This window comes from Gopherus flavomarginatus, chromosome 3 (assembly GCF_025201925.1).
Source record: "Gopherus flavomarginatus isolate rGopFla2 chromosome 3, rGopFla2.mat.asm, whole genome shotgun sequence".
Classification (NCBI taxonomy): domain Eukaryota; kingdom Metazoa; phylum Chordata; order Testudines; family Testudinidae; genus Gopherus; species Gopherus flavomarginatus.
In genome coordinates, this window is record NC_066619.1 from 27,126,592 (window position 1) to 27,143,935 (window position 17,344).

At 48.7% G+C, this 17,344-nt stretch overlaps 1 protein-coding gene across 5 annotated transcripts in view; it reads right to left on the reverse strand.

Moving 5' to 3' along the window:
- Window positions 1–5,530: 5,530 nt before the first annotated feature.
- Window positions 5,531–17,344, reverse strand: part of CPLANE1 (ciliogenesis and planar polarity effector complex subunit 1) — a 181,764-nt gene continuing 169,950 nt past the window's right edge. For all 5 annotated transcript variants that reach the window (XM_050943762.1, XM_050943758.1, XM_050943759.1 and 2 more), the window contains 3 exons: window positions 16,528–16,671; window positions 6,784–6,962; window positions 5,531–6,220 (listed from right to left, as the gene is read on the reverse strand). In XM_050943762.1, the coding sequence (XP_050799719.1) occupies window positions 6,086–6,220; window positions 6,784–6,962; window positions 16,528–16,671 (458 nt within the window). In that variant the 3' untranslated portion in view covers window positions 5,531–6,085. The remainder of the gene's footprint in view (window positions 6,221–6,783; window positions 6,963–16,527; window positions 16,672–17,344) is intronic.

A 17,344-nucleotide genomic window follows, 5' to 3' on the forward strand; every position in this document is an offset into this window, starting at 1 on the left:
CCTGACAGGACCTCCCTGGACAGTGGCTGAGCACTCCTGCTCCTCTGCATTTAACCATGCAGCAGCCAAATCGTCAGGTAAAGCGCCGCCAGGTTTGAATGCAGAAGACTACCGTGGTTTTGGGACTGCAAGTCCACAGCAGCCACTGAGAGGTCCAGCAGCATGCTGAACCAGTGCCGGCACGGCCAAGTCCTGTCCGGCTTGATTTTCATGAGGACTCTGTGAATTAGTGGCACTGGAAGGAAGGCGTACAACAAAGCTCCTGACCACGGGAGCAGAAAAGCATCCAGCAGGGAGCCTCTGTCGATCCCCAGAATCAAGCAGAAAATGTGGCATTTTCTGTTCTGTCTGGACTTGAACAAGTCCATCTGGTGAGTTCCTCACCTCTGGAAGATTAATCTGACTGCTTCTCGGTGGAGGACCACTTGTGGTGAGACAAGGTCCTACTGAGGCTATCTGCCAAAGCATTCCTGGACCCAGGGAGGTATGCAGCTACGAGGTGGATGCTGTGTTGTATGCAGAAGTTCCAGAGCCTGAGGGCTTTCTGGCAAGGGACAGACAATCTGGCTCTATCTTGCTTGTTGATACAGAAGATAGTCGCTGTATTGTCTATCAGGACTTGGAACACCCTGCTTTTTATGTGAGGCAGGAAGGCTTGGCAGGCCAGGCGAACCACTCTGAGCTTCCTGACGTTGATGTGTAGGGAGCAATTGTGACTTGACCAAAGACCTTGCATGCTGAGATTGCCCAGGTGGACTCCTTACCCAAGGTCTGAGGGTCACCGATGTGGACGGAGCCATGAAGGGCACTCCCTCCAACACTGATGCAGGATTCTGCTACCATGTGAGTGATGACAGTACATGGTCCACGCTGTATCTGTTGAGAACATAGCCCAACACCATCCACGCCTGCAGGGTCCTGAGGGGGAGTCGCGCGTGCCGGACCAGGTAAGCGCAGGCCGCCATGTGACCTAACAATCACAGGCATGTGTGAGCAGTGGTGAGAGGGTGGGCTTGCATGCATGAGATTAGGTCCGCCATGGCTTGGAACCAAGCCCCAGGAAGACCTCAGTAGAGTTGAGGACCGCTCCAATGAACTCTATGCATTGGACTGGAATTAAAGTTGATTTTTTTCTTTTTTATCAACAGCCCCAGGTCGAGACAGGTGGAGCAAACCAGATGGAGATGTCGCTGCATCTGCCCTTTATTAGTCAGTTGTCAAGGTACAGAAAAAATTGCATCCCTCAGCACCTCAGGTAAGCGGCCACTGGTGTTATGCACTTTGTAAACACTTTTGGGGCTGTTGAGAGAACAAAGAGCAACATTGTGAATTGAAAATGGCAGTCGTCCAACACAAAACGCCTGTGCCCTGGGAAAATGAAAATATGCATCCTTCAATTTGAGAGCAGGGTACTAGTCTCCTGGATCCAAAGAAATAATGGAGGCCTGAGAAACTTTCTGAGGGGGGTGCAGATCCAGAATGGATCTGAGGCCCCCATTTACTTTTGGGACTAGGAAATAGTGAGAATGAAACCCTTTACCCTTCAAGACTGGAGGGACCTCCTCTACCACCCACAGGCATAGGAGGTTCTTGACCTCCTGAATGAGGAGTTGCTCATGAGGAGGGTCAGGGAAGGGGAGGCCTGGCCATGAACTGCAGGGTGTAGGCTGAAGATATGTCAAGCACCCAATGGTCCAAGGTCAGCCGCGACCAGGCTGACCGGAAGGGGTGCAGGCGGTTGAGGAAAGAACAAGGAAGTGGATCCTGGAAAGTGACTGGGGTGCTGTCCTTGGATGCATCCTCAAAATGCCTACTTCTGGCTTCTTTGGCCTCTGGAAGAACCAGGCTGGACAGATGAATGGGAAGATGAACAATGATGTCATTTAAATCCTTTGTCTCTGTCTTCCTTCCTGTACGAGCTGGGCCGGGGGCCACCCCATGACCTTGACGGAGGACAGAATGGCTTTCTAGCCTGCTGAGAGGTGTGTAAGTTTTTGCAGATCCTGCACTTGTCCTTTCTGTGAGACTCCTCACAAACATTTTAAACAGTTAGTGTGTGTGTCACTAATGGGTAGCGGCCGGCTGCACGAGTATGGCTTAAAGCCGGGGGAGTGGGGCATGCCCCATTCAGAGGTGAAGTCCCAGCCAGGACTCTTGCTCCTAAACTACTACTCTAATACTTAACTAAATGGTCTAAGTACCTATCAACTAAAAATGAAGGGGACAGGCCAATGGCCTGCAAGAACCTCTAACACTCTTGCAAGGCAAAACAAGGTGTTCTGACCAATGGTAACGGGTGGTAAGAAAGAACTGAGAGGGCGTAGGTTTGGCACCACCTAATATACCAAATGATGAGCACAGCACTCAAGGGGAAACTACAGCTACTGCAAAGACAAACATCTTGGACAACTCTGCATGTGGGTGTGCACACAGCTAGAATGAAATCCACATGAGCAAGCACTTAAAGAAGAAAGGGTGTTGGGGGTGAGAGGGGACGTAAAATAGATGGAGAACATGGTTTGAATGCTTGCTAGGACCCATAGGAATGCTATCAATCTGTGGCCAAATGGGTGTGGAAAGATGGTCAGCTATGTCAGTCAGGGGAAGTGGTCTAGCAGTATCTCACCCTGCCCATCACAAGTGGTGCTTAGACATAGAAGGCTGAGATGAAGATTTGTGGACCAGGTGGCTTGCATTTAGGGCATTTTCCTTTCCTTTTTTGTAGCTCCTAGTGGCATTGAGTTTCTACTGAGACGTGTGGTCTATGCTGGGATTGAGGACTAAACTGTTTCTTTTGTCTCACTAGTGAATAAATACCCCATGATGAGAGGATAGCCCTGAAGTCCTTCAGGGTGGGATGGGAGGTCTTCTCAGTACAGAGCTTTGTGACCTCAAAAGAAAGTCCTCAACAGTGGGTCCCAACAGGACCATTAGCCTGGTAGTGGCACCCATGGATGGCTGTACCAAGATGATGGGGCCATCTGCAGCTATATCTTGAGCTCTGTTAGTGTCACAGTACTCCTTCATAGCGTGCTCACTACCATCTCCTCTGACTTACTGACTGAACTCTCACTAGAGAGTGGAGAGGCGTGGCAGCTGGGATACCTCCTATGCTCGGTGGAGGCGCAGTGCAGAGCTCTCGGTACAGAGAGGTGGGGACTCCAGTGCATGTGGAAGTCTCTGGAATGGCAGGATTCCAGTGGTACCCATCGTCCCAGCATCGGGAGGGGAGAGGTGAGAAGAGACAGGGATCTTGTCCATAGTGGTTACTCCTGTACTGGGCAAACTATCGCTGGCAGCGCCAATGTGGACTCACACACCAGGAGTGAGTGTTTACTCCTATCCTTCAGTGCTGATGACTTGGTGCCCATGCTCATTGTGTCTGTCAGCAGTACAGGTTGCAGTTTCAGTGAGACACGGGTGCTGGACTGACATGGTCTTGGTGCCAAAGATACTAAGCGAGATTGTGATTGCTTATGGCTCACTGTGGAGACTTCCCATTCTCTTCCGCAGCCTGTTTCCTCAACCCACAGCCCTTAGATGTGAGTGTTCCCCACATATTTTTATATCTGACTAAGGTCAGAGAATCACCGCCATGAAGATGATCTTCTGGTGTGATCTCAGCCAGAGTTGTTGGCAAAGACCACACTTTTGCTGTATGTGACCTTCCCTGAGGCAGCGAAGGATCTGGGAGTGCTTGTCTGCTCTTGGGATTGCTTCTTTACAAGTGAGGTACTTTTTTTGAAATCTAGTAATACACCAGTGGGGGGAGAAAAAGCAGGAAAGAAATTAAAGTATTTGTTCAAGGGTAAAATTAGAAAGGAGAAGAAGATTACAACTAGAACTCAGACTAACTGCAGATATGTAAAATGAAACAATAGTCTTAACAGACTAAGGGCTCTGTCTCTAGTAAGGAGCAGTGGTTAGCTCAGACCCGCTAGTTAGCTTTGGAGCACAGCACAAGGAGAGAGAGTGCATTTGCAGGTCTAATGGATGCTGCTGTTCAAGTGTACAATTTGGAGCACCCATAGGGACGCTACTCTAAGTTGAAGACCCAAGCCCTGTGGCATGCCACTAGATTCACAGCTGCTCAATGATTTACATGTTGACGTCTTGATTAAAAACTGGTGGGTCTCATGTGGTATCAAGTAAAATGCTTTACAGAAGTTTGTTATATAAATACTATTACCTTCATTAACCAAAATTGATATTTTTCTTATGAGATTACAAGTTAATTTGACAGGCTCTATTATTATCCATAAACCCATGTTGAGTGGCATTATTATATTACCCTCTTTTATTAATGGAGTCCTGTATCAGCTGCTCTGTTATCTTGGCTGCCAGACTTATAATTAGGCAGGTAATCCCCTTGTTAAATATTGGCATAACCTTAGCTGTGTTCCAAAATTTACTGAAAAACACCATTAACAATGCTGTAAACCCTCAGCCAGCTCCTTTAAAACTCTAGCATGCAAGTTATTTGGACCTATTAACACATTTTCCATTCTACTGTAGCTCAGCAGGATGTTAAATGTATCATCATATGGGGGGGAAAAAACCCTGAACACTTCTGCATTATTATTTATAATTCTACCCCAGTAATGCACCAAAGGGGCTTCATAGTGTAAGTGGTAATGGACAACAATTTTTCATCTCAAGAAGCAGGTGAATGCTTGCTCTTAATTTCTGGCTTAAATACGTCACTTACCTCCCAAAGGTCAATCTGCTATTACCCAGCTTTATTTGGTTTATGCATAGGCCAACAGCAGTAAAGACTTACTACATGTGTCAGCTAATGCCCTCCATAAAATACAAAACTTAAATTATAAGGGCAACTCTTCTGTGTCAGATTAAAATCAAGAGGTGATCAACTGATGTTCCTAGGCTACTCACCTTGTTAGCAGCATGAAAATGTCAGGAATAGGTTTCGACCTGTACAGCAATAGATGTGTCTGCGCCAAAGGACAAAGAGTGAAAAGAGCTTGAAAACTAAAATGTTTCATTAGGAAGGTACTGTCAACCCATTTTACATTGTTTCACTGCTTAAAATTGATCAGTTCTAGGAAATAGTTGTGCTCTGAAAAACTACAGATGGATGTAAAAAAGTAGCTGTATAAAATGCCTGAATTAATACTGAAAATATTTTGCTAAAGGTAGCACTATCCACATTTGCTGGTCTTTCCCAATGTGTTAATTTCCTGCTGCTATCTTTTCACCAAATCTAATGAATACTCATGTTCTCTGCATGCTAAACACTTATTCTTCATCACCTGGAGTCCTTAAAATGTAGCTTTTCTAGATATCTTTCTCAAAGCTATGCTGTAGTTCATGCTGCTAAGTGAGAAGCAGAAGTCAGACTGGATCATCATAAATGGTCCTTAAAATCTCTGAAGAAGAAAGGAATTGGAAGAAGACGACCCTAGGCTAAAGTTCTGGCTAACCACTTATGACTTACACTAGAAGGCACTAATATAAAAATACAAAACCAGACCCTATACGGTGATATTCCTCCCAATACAGCAAAAAGCAGTAGAGACAAACCAAGATTTTATTAAAACCAAATCAAAATATCATAACGATTAAGTATATTAACCAGTAACACTAAAAAAATTAACTGCATTGCTCTAAAAATATAAAACTTTTCACTGAGTTGATATTAAAGGAGAAAACTTGATCATTAAAACTCTTTAAATTGCCTCTCACTTATTTTGAGAAATAAAATCAATATTGGCACACAAATTCCCTTATCCACTCAGTTAGTGTAATGTAATTCCAAGGGTCTGTCCTGAGCACAAGAAGAGAGACTGCACATTACCACCAAAGTATATGGTCTTCAACCAGGAAACTGAGAAACCTATTTCAAAGAGAATCAAACACTTTCCATGCTACAAGAGCCATAATCCACTATTGAGTTTTAAGCATAACTGCAAATTGATTTCAATGAAGGGTTCTGTTTAAAATACAATGGAATGATAGGGCCATACATTTCCTGGAAAGCTAACTATTTAGAACTCCCCCTGATTATTAAGCATTAAATAACTGTATTAAACTGCTCTGAAAGTGCAGAGGTCAAGATATCTTAATTTCACTTTTCTTCCATATTCGCTACCATAGCTTCAACAGCATTCCAATCCAGTTTGCTCAAGATACTTCCTGTGCTTTCAGATACACTGTCATTAATGCTAAGAGGAGAGCAATCCTCTTCATGAGGCACAGACACCTATGGGGGGAAAAGATAGTGATCAGTGAGCCAAGGTACATATAATGCCTCTAGAAATCCCTATACATATAGCAAAAGTGCTCATCACATTTGTATAGAAAACTTTTGTCCTGATTTAAACAATCATCTACTAAGACTTTTCTATAAAATATCTTGAGAACAGAACACATGCTTGTGCTGAAGGGAAGCTAATTGTTCATTTGCCTAAGCAACAAGGCCATTACGCAATTGTGTCCCAGTTGGCTACTTGGTAGCAACTGAAATGAGTTCCCAGCATACAAATTATCAGTATGCATTTGCAGGTTATAAGGTAGTTAGTAGTTTTCCCAGTCCATGCTACACCAGTAAAGACATGGCAGGAGCAACAGCTTTATAATGTGAGCATGAGGTTCTGCTAAGCTGCTGCTGTAGTATTTATAACAAGAATCCTCAGCTACTACCTCCACCTCCTGCATGTGAAATCTATTTCAAATGCAAAAGAGGTAATAAAGGGCATATGAAATAATGGTCCTTTTGGTACAGGATAGGCACCAACTCATTCCTATTATAATTAGACTCCTTACCTCAAGTAGGGAATCGTAATTGTCATGAAGGAGTCGTTGGATATCATCTGGGACACTCCAGGGACTTATTGAATCTCGCTCGGACTCATAATCAAGACCTGTCTCTTCTCTCTGAATTGCAGCTGCACAGGGTGTAGGTCTTCTCAGATTCCTTGTGCTGAGTGTTTGATCATCAGAGGCTGAATAGGGAAACACAAAGGAATCAGGCAATTGTTTATGAATTTGTGATAAAATAAAAATCAGTATCCTTTATAGCTGTTCTATCCAAATACTTCTAGCTAAATACCCAGTACCCTTGCTCTCCCTAAAATATTAGCAGCACACCCCTACTCAAAGTACAGCAGAACTGCATGATCTCTCTCCTCTGCCCAATCACAGCTCAGCAGATATTTCTTGCTGCCTTCAGCAGTGTGGCTCTTATGCAGTCAATCAGAGCATGAAGTGTGGCTCTTCCAGAAAACCAGCATAGAGAAATGGAATTCTGGATCAGGGAATGGATGCTATAACATAATCCTATTCAAAAAAATCAAAGCCTAAGCTAAGGGAAATGAGCTGCTCACCCTGCTACTAACTGGCCACAATATGACAAGTCTCCAAAGACCGCTCCCAACATAGGCGCCAACTTTCTCCGGCGCCGGTGGGTGCCCCCCCACTCCCACTTTCCCCAGCTGGGCTTCACTCTTTCCCCATCCCCAAAGTCCCTGCCCTATCTCTGTCTGCTCCCTGCCCCTATTGGATCCCTTCCCCAAATCCCCTCCCCGGCCCCACCTCTTCCTCAACACACTGCATTCCCCATCCCTTCCCCGTGAATCAGCTGTTTCACAGCACTAGCACTGGGAGGGAGGGAGAAGCAGGATGTGGGGGTGAATGGGAGCGGGTAGGGCCACGGGGAGCTGTCTGAGCACCCACCAATTTTTTTCTGTGGGTGCTCCAGCCCCGGAGCACCCATGGAGTCGGCGCCTATGGCTCCCAATCCTCAGATGAGTATTACAAATACTATTAAAAAGGGGATGTTTGAACAAAGAGTGGGGGAAATTCATGGCTAAATACACTTACAATGGCCTAATCTCTTCAGAATCTATCTTAAAAAGAGAGCTACTCTAGCATATGTCCTTGACTGGGACTGGAGACAAGGGATATTCCATGGTTTTAGAGCTTGTGTCTCCACAAGAGGATAAATAGTTTTTTTTATGAAAAGGCTTTTTTGTAAACGTTCTTAATTTTAAGATTTAAGCCTCACATATTTCTCAAGATCATAGAAACAACTGTTACGGGAACAAGTTCATTAGTATACTAAAGATTAGGACACAGCTGTTAAACTGGGTGGAATGTGCCTAAAAGAGAATATTGTGGTGAAAGAAGACAGTAGCCTACCATTGCAGTGCACTTGCTTAGGTAATTTTCTTGGCTAAAGACTGAAACAGATCTGGTGAACTTCAGTGACCATTCCTTTTTTTTTTTCCAAACTGGAGGCCTCATAACCCAACAGAACCACTTCATGGAACATGGTTTTGTAAATTAAAATGCCGAGTTTCAAATGTAGGTTGTTTTGTGTAATCAGTAGGCCATAAACAACAAGATCAAATTTCTTATCACGTAGCTCAGAAGTGCACTTTAATGTTTAAACTACGATAACAACTTTTAGCAATACTGATCAAAAGGTCAAATGCTAAAGTTGTTTTCTCCTCTTGTATTCAGCAGCCTACAATGACTAACAATGCACAATTTTAAGATTTTTGTTAAACAGAAAGATGGAAATTAGGTCAGTTAGAGACATGGCTAGAAGTTTGTTTTATAGAATATATTCCAAAACTCATTAAATACCCATTTATAAAAAAATATAGGCCTACTAGAGACTCTCCTTTGAATGTAACCCTCTATATTAAACTTCTATGAAAATAGGCCCATGACCCTGGATTTTGGAAGTATACAATAATATATTAATAAAAAATGGCTTCTCTGATTCTTTTAGTTACAGCAGCTCAACAACATATGGTGCCCTATAGTCCCCTAGATTGTCTAATAATATGCATAAGATATGTTGCTGCAGTTCAGTTCCTTGAAGCAGATGTCATACTTTCCTTGACCTTGAAGTCAAGGACATTGGGGGACAGTCTAGACTCCCAACATTAAGTGATTTTTTGAAGATGCCCTGGCCTCAGTAATTCATGCCTTTGTCATTTCTTGGATGGACTGCAGAAACATGACATACATGGGCATGAAGCCTTCACCACTTGGGAAACTCCAACTAGTACACAACGCTGCAGGACATTTCCTCAGCAACACAGGTTACTGTGAGCACATCAAATCTGCCCTGTGCTCTCTAAACTGGCTTGCTACAGAACTCAGTCAAGTTCAACCTCTCAGTCCTTATCTTAAAGGAACTCAATGGTTTGGGTCCAGGATATATCTGAAAGACCACTAAAGCTCCAGGATTAACACCACAGTCAATAACTTCACTCCTCTGGCACAACTGAACTCTATAATAAGGAAAAGCTTCAATGTGTGGGAGACAGAACTTTATCAGGGCTGGTCCAATACTGTGGAATGAGCTCCCCCAAGAACTAAGGGCCATCGCAAACCTCACCACCTTTCCTCACAGGGGCAAGGGAAATTTCTTTGAAGTGCCTCCTTATAAATGCCTATCATCATGTATATTTGAAAAACCTACCAAAATAAGACACTCCAGTGCTTATGCTTCTCCTGGGGAGAGGATGAGTGATCGAACAATATGTCACATGCACAGTCACACTGCTTAATGCATGACTGGAAGGCACTCAGACATTATAGTGACATGCACAGTATAAAAAGCTATAGAGAATACAATATGTGCAATACAATGAGTGGCACTTAAACTTTTTAGGCAGTAATCACGAAGCTTCTTATGTTTTCCTGAGGACCTGATGACTGGAATTGGATCTTGCTACTCCAGCTAGTCTGAAATTTCCCAATGTAACATTTTCCCATCAAAACCGAAATGTTTCATGGGAATGTATTGATTCTCATGAAACTCAGAGGGAAATCTGCTTGATTTTCTGCCCATTCACCTGCCTAACTTGTAGGCAGGCTGTGAGATTATGAAGATAATTTTCAAATGTTCTTGGAACCCTTAGTAAAAGTCTTAATTACTTCCAGGATATAAGTAGACCTAATTACACAAAAGGAGATTCCAACTGGAGGTCACATAAGCCAAAGTCCATAAAAAAACGGTTACTCACCTTTGTAACTGTTGTTCTTCGAGATGTGTTGCTCATATCCATTCCAGTTAGGTGTGCGCGCACCGCGGGCACGTTCGTCAGAGAAACTTTTACCCTAGCAACACTTGGCGGGTCGGCTGGGCGCCCCCTGGAGTGGCACCGCTATGGCGCTGGATATATACCCCAGCCGACCCGGCCACCCTTCAGTTCCTTCTTGCCGGCTACTCCGACAGTGGGGAAGGAGGGTGGGTTTGGAATGGATATGAGCAACACATCTCGAAGAACAACAGTTACAAAGGTGAGTAACCGTTTTTTCTTCTTCGAGTGATTGCTCATATGCATTCCAGTTAGGTGATTCCCAAGCCTTACCTAGGCGGAGGGGTCGGAGTGAGATGTGGCGGTATGCAGAACTGCTGCGCCAAAGGCTGCATCATCTCTAGATTGCTGGACCAGCGCATAGTGCGAGGTGAAGGTGTGGACCAATGACCAGGTCGCTGCACGCCATATCTCCTGGATAGGCACGCGCGCCAGGAAGGCGGCTGATGATGCTTGAGCTCTAGTAGAGTGCGCTGTGAGGTGGCCCGAAGGGACACGAGCTAGGTCATAGCATGTGCGGATGCATGCAGTCACCCAGGAGGAGATTCTCTGGGAGGAGACTGGCAGACCTTTCATCCGTTCCGCGACCGCCACGAACAGTTGGGGAGACTTTCGGAACGGCTTTGTTCGCTCAATATAGAAAGCGAGTGCCCTGCGTACATCTAAGGAGTGTAGCTGCTGCTCCCGCCGAGAAGAGTGGGGCTTTGGAAAGAAGACCGCGAGGAAGATGTCCTGGTTGGTATGGAAGGCAGACACAACCTTAGGGAGGAACGCCGGATGAGGGCGCAGTTGTACCTTGTCTTTATGAAAAACAGTGTAGGGCAGGTCCACCGTGAGTGCTCTCAGCTCGGAGACCTGCCTGGCTGATGTAATGGCCACCAGGAAGACTGTTTTCCATGACAGGTACAGGAGCGAGCAAGTCGCTAGCAGCTCAAATGGTGGGAGCATTAGTCTGTTTAGGACCAAACTGAGATCCCAGGTAGGGGCAGGGCGACATACGGGGGGATAGAGACGCTCTAGGCCCTTAATGAACCGAGAGACAAGGGGTGGGAGAACACGGAGTGGCCACCCTCACTTGGCTGGAAAGTGGATATAGCCGCTAAGTGCACCTTCAGAGAGGATGTCGCCAGGCCCTGTTGCTTAAGGTACCAGAGGTAGTCTAGGACTGTGGGAATCGAGGCCTCCGAAGGAGTAATGCCCTGAGTTGCGCACCAGCAAGAGAAGCATTTCCACTTTGCCAAGTACGTGGAGTGGGTGGAAGGCTTCCTGCTGCTGAGGAGAATATGCTGAAATGGAGCGGAACAGCGCAACTCCCCTGTGTTTAGCCATGCAGGAGCCATGCCGTGAGGTGGAGGGCTCGTAGGTCTGGGTGACAAAGCCTGCCGTGGTCTTGTGTGATTAGGTCTGGGAGGAGAGGGAGGGGAACTGGGGTGTCCACGGACAGATCTAGCAGTGTGGTGAACCAGTGCTGTCTGGGCCATGCAGGCGCGATCAGGATCAGATGCGCTTTGTCCCTGCGGAGCTTTAACAGGACCTTGTGCACCGGGGGAAACGGAGGGAAGGCATACAACAGGTGGTGCCTCCACGACAGGAGGAATGCGTCTGTGATCGACCCTGGAGAGAGACCCTGAAAGGAGCAGAACTCCCGGCACTTCCTGTTCGAGCGAGAGGCGAACAGGTCTACGAGGGGAAATCCCCACCTCCGGAAGAGCGAATGGATGACGTCTGGTCTTATTGACCACTTGTGACATAGAAAGGACCGGCTGGGCCGATCCGCCAGAGCGTTCCGGACCCCTGGAAGAAAGGACGCCACTAGGTCTATCGAGTGGGCTATACAGAAGTCCCAGAGTCAAATGGCCTCTTGACACAGGGGAGATGAGTGGGTCCCTCCTTGTTTGTTGATGTAGTACATGGCCGGTGTGTTGTCCGTGAACACTGAAACACAATGGCAGTGAAGATGTTGCTGGAACGCCTGGCACGCAAGGTGGACTGCTCTCAACTCCCGGACGTTTATATGGAGTGTGAGCTCCTGGGACGACCAAAGGCCCTGGGTACGCAGGTGACCTAGATGGGCCCCCCAACCGAGGGATGACGCATCCGTCGTTAAGGTCATCGACGGTGGCTGTGGATGGAACGGCATCCCTGTGCATACCAGGGATGGAGTTAGCCACCACTCGAGGGAGCGGAGGGGGCTGGGGGGAACTGTGACCAGGACGTCTGTAGGGTCCCTGCCCGGGCGGAAGACCGAATGGAGCCACGTTTGGAAGGGTCTCATGCGGAGTCTGGCCTACTTCGTCACATAAGTACATGCGGCCATATGCCCCAGGAGTCCGAGGCAGGTGCGAGCTGAAGTGATTGGGGAGGCCTGTAAACCTCATATGATCGATACGATTGCTTGGAAGCGGGGCTGAGGCAAGTAGGCCCTGGCTTGAATGGAGTCCAGCATTGCCCCTATGAAGTCCAGCCTTTGTGTGGGGACCAGGGTGGATTTCTCGGTGTTGAGGAGTAGGCCCAACCGGGAGAATAGGTCCGTGACTATATCGACATACTGCCGTACCTGAGATTGAGAGGTCCCCTTGATGAGCCAGTCGTCCAATACAGGAACACATGTATCTGTTGCCGGCGCAGGTGGGCGGCGACGACGGCCATGCACTTCGTGAACGTCCTCGGGGCCGTGGAGAGGCCGAAGGGGAGGACTGTGAATTGGAAGTGCTGGTGGTTGGCCATAAAGCGAAGGTACTTCCTGTGTGGTGGAAAGATGGCAATGTGGAAGTACGCATCCTTCATGTTGAGGGCGGCATACCAGTCTCCAGGATCCAGGGATGGGATAATCGTTCCCAGGGAGACCATGCGGAACTTCAACTTCAGCATCCATTTGTTGAGTCCGCACAGGTCTAAGATAAGTCTGAGGCCTCCCTTGGACTTGGGAATCAGAAAATAGCGGGAGTAAAACCCTTTTCCTCTCTCGTCTAAAGGTACCTCCTCTATAGCTCCCGCAACAAGGAGAGATTGTACCTCCTGTAGGAGGACTTGCTCGTGAGAGGGGTCCCTGAAGAGGGTCCGGGATGGAGGGCGGGAGGGCGGTGATGAAGCAAATTGGAGGTGATATCCTTGCTTCACTGTGCGCAGAACCCAAAGATCTGATGTCAATTGGGACCACGCCAGGAGGAAGTAGGAGAGACAGTTGGAGAAGGGAGGGAAAGGATCCTGTCCTGAGACTGGCACGCCGTCCCCGGGCACACCTTCAAAAGTTGGACTTGGGGCCCGGTGGTGCCTTAGAGGGCCCGTGGTTTTGGCCCCCTTGGGGACCGGACTAGCATCTGCAGCCACCCCGCTTGCGCCTTCTACTGATGTCCTGCCTCTGCCGAGGTGTAAAGTACGGGTGGTGTGCCTGGGGCCTGAAGGGTCTACGCTGGGTTACGGGGGTATGCATCCCCAACGAGTGCATGATGACTCTATTATCCTTCAGGCTCTGCAGCCTGGGATCAGTCTTTTCCGAGAACAAACCCTTGCCATCAAAGGGTAGGTCCTGGATGGTGTACTGCAACTCAAGAGGCAGGTTAGAGACCTGGAGCCAGGAGATGTGCCTCATGGTGATTCCCGAGGCCAAGGTTCTGGCCGCTGAGTCGGCCGCGTCTAGGGAGGCCCGGAGAGAGGTCCTGGCCACTTTCTTTCCCTCCTCCAGGAACGTATTCAATTCCTGGCGTGAGTCCGGGGGTAGCAGCTCGGAGAACCTACCCACTTCTGCCCAAGTGTTATAATTGTATCGGCTCAGTAGAGCCTGTTGGTTGGCCACTCGGAGCTGTAGGGCCCCTGCTGAGTACACCTTACGACCCAGGAGATCCATCCGTCTGGCCTCTTTGGACTTTGGGGCCGGCGCCTGCTGGCCATGTCGCTCCCTTTCATTGACTGACTGGACAACTAAGGAGGAGGAAGGAGGGTACCATGTACTTTCTCTCAACTCCCTTTGCCATCGGTGGAATGGAGGCTGGAGACTGCCAGAGGGTGTCGGCAGTGGCCTGGATGGTTTTAATGAATGGCAGTGCGAACCAGGTGGGAGCATCAGCGGTGAGGATGCTCACTACGGGGTCCTCGACTTCCGGGACCTCCTCCACTGGGAGGTTGATATTGAGGGCCACTCTGCGAAGAAGGTCCTGATGGGCCCTGAGGTCTATTGGCGAGGGCCCTGATGCTGAGGTCCCTGCCACAGCCTCTTCCGGTGAGGATGAGGAGGATACCCCGGGAATGAGGGGGTCCTGGATGGCCTCCTGCTCCTGAGACGGTTCCTGCTCCAGCTGTCCCGGGGAGTCCGGAGGATGTGTCGCGTGCTCTTCCGACTCAACCGCGGGGGGGGCGGGAAATGGTGGCCTCTGGTGCCCGATGTTCTGAGGCAGCAGAGAGGGTCTGGACCAGGGGGGCACCCTGGGCTTGGTGGTACGCCCAGGGTGTCCAGAAGGACCACTGCTGGGGTCCTATGTCCTGCGGCCGAGAGTCTTGGAAAACCCCCATAGGTACCTCCGTATCCCAGTCCCGGTCGTAATAGCTGTCTGCCTGGGAGGATACAGACGTGTGCCTGGACGGCCATGGTGGGGCAGAAAAGCCTGGAGCTGAAGTCCCGACTGATCTTGCACCCCTTGATCTTGGGGACCAGTGCGGGTACACAGAGCGGTACCGAGAGAGAGACCGGGACCTGCGACTGGCCCGGTGCCCGGAGGGCGACCGGGATCTCGAGTCTCTACGCCCTGACCTGCTCCGGGAGGTACGGTGCCTGCGATGGTGCTGGGAACTGGAGCGGTACCGCGAGTAGCAGGTTGAGGAGCGAGAGTCCGACCGGTGCCGTGGCGAGGACCGGCGCTGGGATGAAGAGCGACGTCGAGAGCGTGAGCGACGTCTTGACTCAGAGCGCCTGCGGCATCGTGATTTTGATCGGTGCTGGTCCGCTACGCTGACAGACGGCTGTCTGGTCAGGGTCGGCTTGCCCATGGACTGCAATACCCGCACCGGCGGTGCCGGGGGTAGAGGTGGTGCCGCCTCGGTGATGGCAATCAAGTCCCTCGCTGCGGAGAAAGTCTCCGGGGTAGATGGCAAAGTGAGCTCTATCACGGCCGATGCTGGGGAGCTGTCAGGTGCCGGACTCAACGGCCCTCGTGGGGCTGGAGTCGACGGTACCAGTTTTGGCTGTGCCACGGCAGGTACTGGTGCCGGGCGGTCAGACTTAGGTGCAGTCTCTGGCTCCAACGCTGGTGTTCCCGTCTGACCCTTTGCCATCTTCGACCTCGGGGAGAGGGAGCGGCGTGGAGTCGATTTCGGTGCCGGTGGTGGCCAGTGCCGGGAATCCTTAAGCGTACCGGTGACGCCCGGTGCCATAGGGGTGCCTCTGCTCACTGACTGGCTCGTACTCGGTGCCGAGGGCGACAGTGTCAGGGCCGCTTCCATTTGGAGCTGTTTTAACCTAAAGTCCCACTCCTTTTTAGTTCTTGGCTTAAAAGCCTTGCAAATTGGGCACTTAGCCAATAAATGCAATTCCCCATGGCACTTCAAACAGGTGTCGTGGGGATCTCCTATTGGCATCGGCCTATGACAGGCCAAGCACTGCTTGAAACCCGGTGAGCCAGGCATGGGCACCGGGTGCGGGGAAGGGGCTACCCTCCGAACCCCGCAACACTTACTAACTAACAACTATAACTATGAACTATAACTAAAACTAATGAACTATATATACAATAACAGCTAACTAAACTACGAATATAACTAGAAGAGACTACGAGCAGCTAGGGAAGGTGGAGGTCAGCTAAGCCGCACTCCACTGTTCCAACGACCGACACGGGCGGTAACAAGGAACTGAAGGGTGGCTGGGTCAGCTGGGGTATATATCCGGCGCCATAGCGGCGCCACTCCAGGGGGCCCGGCCGACCCGCCGAGTGTTGCTAGGGTAAAAGTTTCTCCGATGAACGTGCACGTGGCGCGCGCACACCTAGCTGGAATGCATATGAGCAATCACTCGAAGAAGAACAACAATTTTAGAAAAAATAGTACCTTCATACAGAAATAGCAAATAGACAGGACAATGAAACAGAGTCCAGGGCCGGCTCCAGGCACCAGCTTATCAAGCAGGTGCTTGGGGCGGCAACTCCGGAGAGGGGCGGCACTTTCACGTATTCGGCGGCAATTTGGCGGAGGGTCCCTCTCCCCTGCTCGGAGCGAAGGACCTCCAGCTGAATTGCCGCAGATTGTGATCGCGGCTTGCTTTTTTTTTTTTTTTTGGCTGCTTGGGGCAGTCAAACCCCTGGAACCGGCCCTGACGGAGTCACACCACATGAGGCTAGTTTGAGCAAGGTCTCCACTCCATTAAACTACTTAAACACCATTGATACTAGCATAAATCTGGGTAATGGAAAGAAGACTTAAGACTCAATATATCCTAAATTTCTATTTCATTCCTTTTCCAAACCTTGTCTGGCCAAATTAGGTCTTCCTTTGCTCAAGACCTGCCTCTGGCTTGCATTGCCTTGCAACCATGTTCTCCTCCAGTTAAAATCTGTCAGCATTCCTCTGAGAGTGACTTGGGATGTTTGGTCTTCAGGCCGCATGGCAACTTGGAAAAGAAAAGTTTTTTGTTTTTTTTTTTTTTTTTACTAGTTTCACACAACAGAGCAGTTAATGTAAACCAAGCTCAAAAATTATTGCTCAAGACTCTTCTGTGCCATAGAATCATAGAATATCAGGGTTGGAAGGGACCTCAGGAGGTCATCTAGTCCAACCCCCTGCTCAAAACAGGACCAATCCCCAACTAAATCATCCCAGCCAGGGCTTTGTCAAACCTGACCTTAAAAACCTCTAAGGAAGGAGATTCCACCATCTCCCTAGGTAACCCATTCCAGTGCTTCACCATCCTAGTGAAAACGTTTTTCCTAATATCCAACCTAAACCTCCCCCACTGCAACTTGAGACTATTACCCCTTGTTCTGTCATCTGGTATCACTGAGAACAGTCTGGATCCATCCTCTTTGGAACCCCCTTTCAGGTAGTTGAAAGTAGCTACCAAATCCTCCTTCATTCTTCTCTTCTGCAGACTAAACAATCCCAGTTCCTTCAGCCTCTTCTAAGTCATGTGCTCCAGCCCCCCAATCATTTTTGTTGCCCTCCGCTGGACTCTTTCCAATTTTTCCACATCCTTCTTGTAGTGTGGGGCCCAAAACTGGACACAGTACTCCAGTCAAGGCCTCACCAATGCCAAATAGAGGGGAATGATCATGTCCCTCGATCTG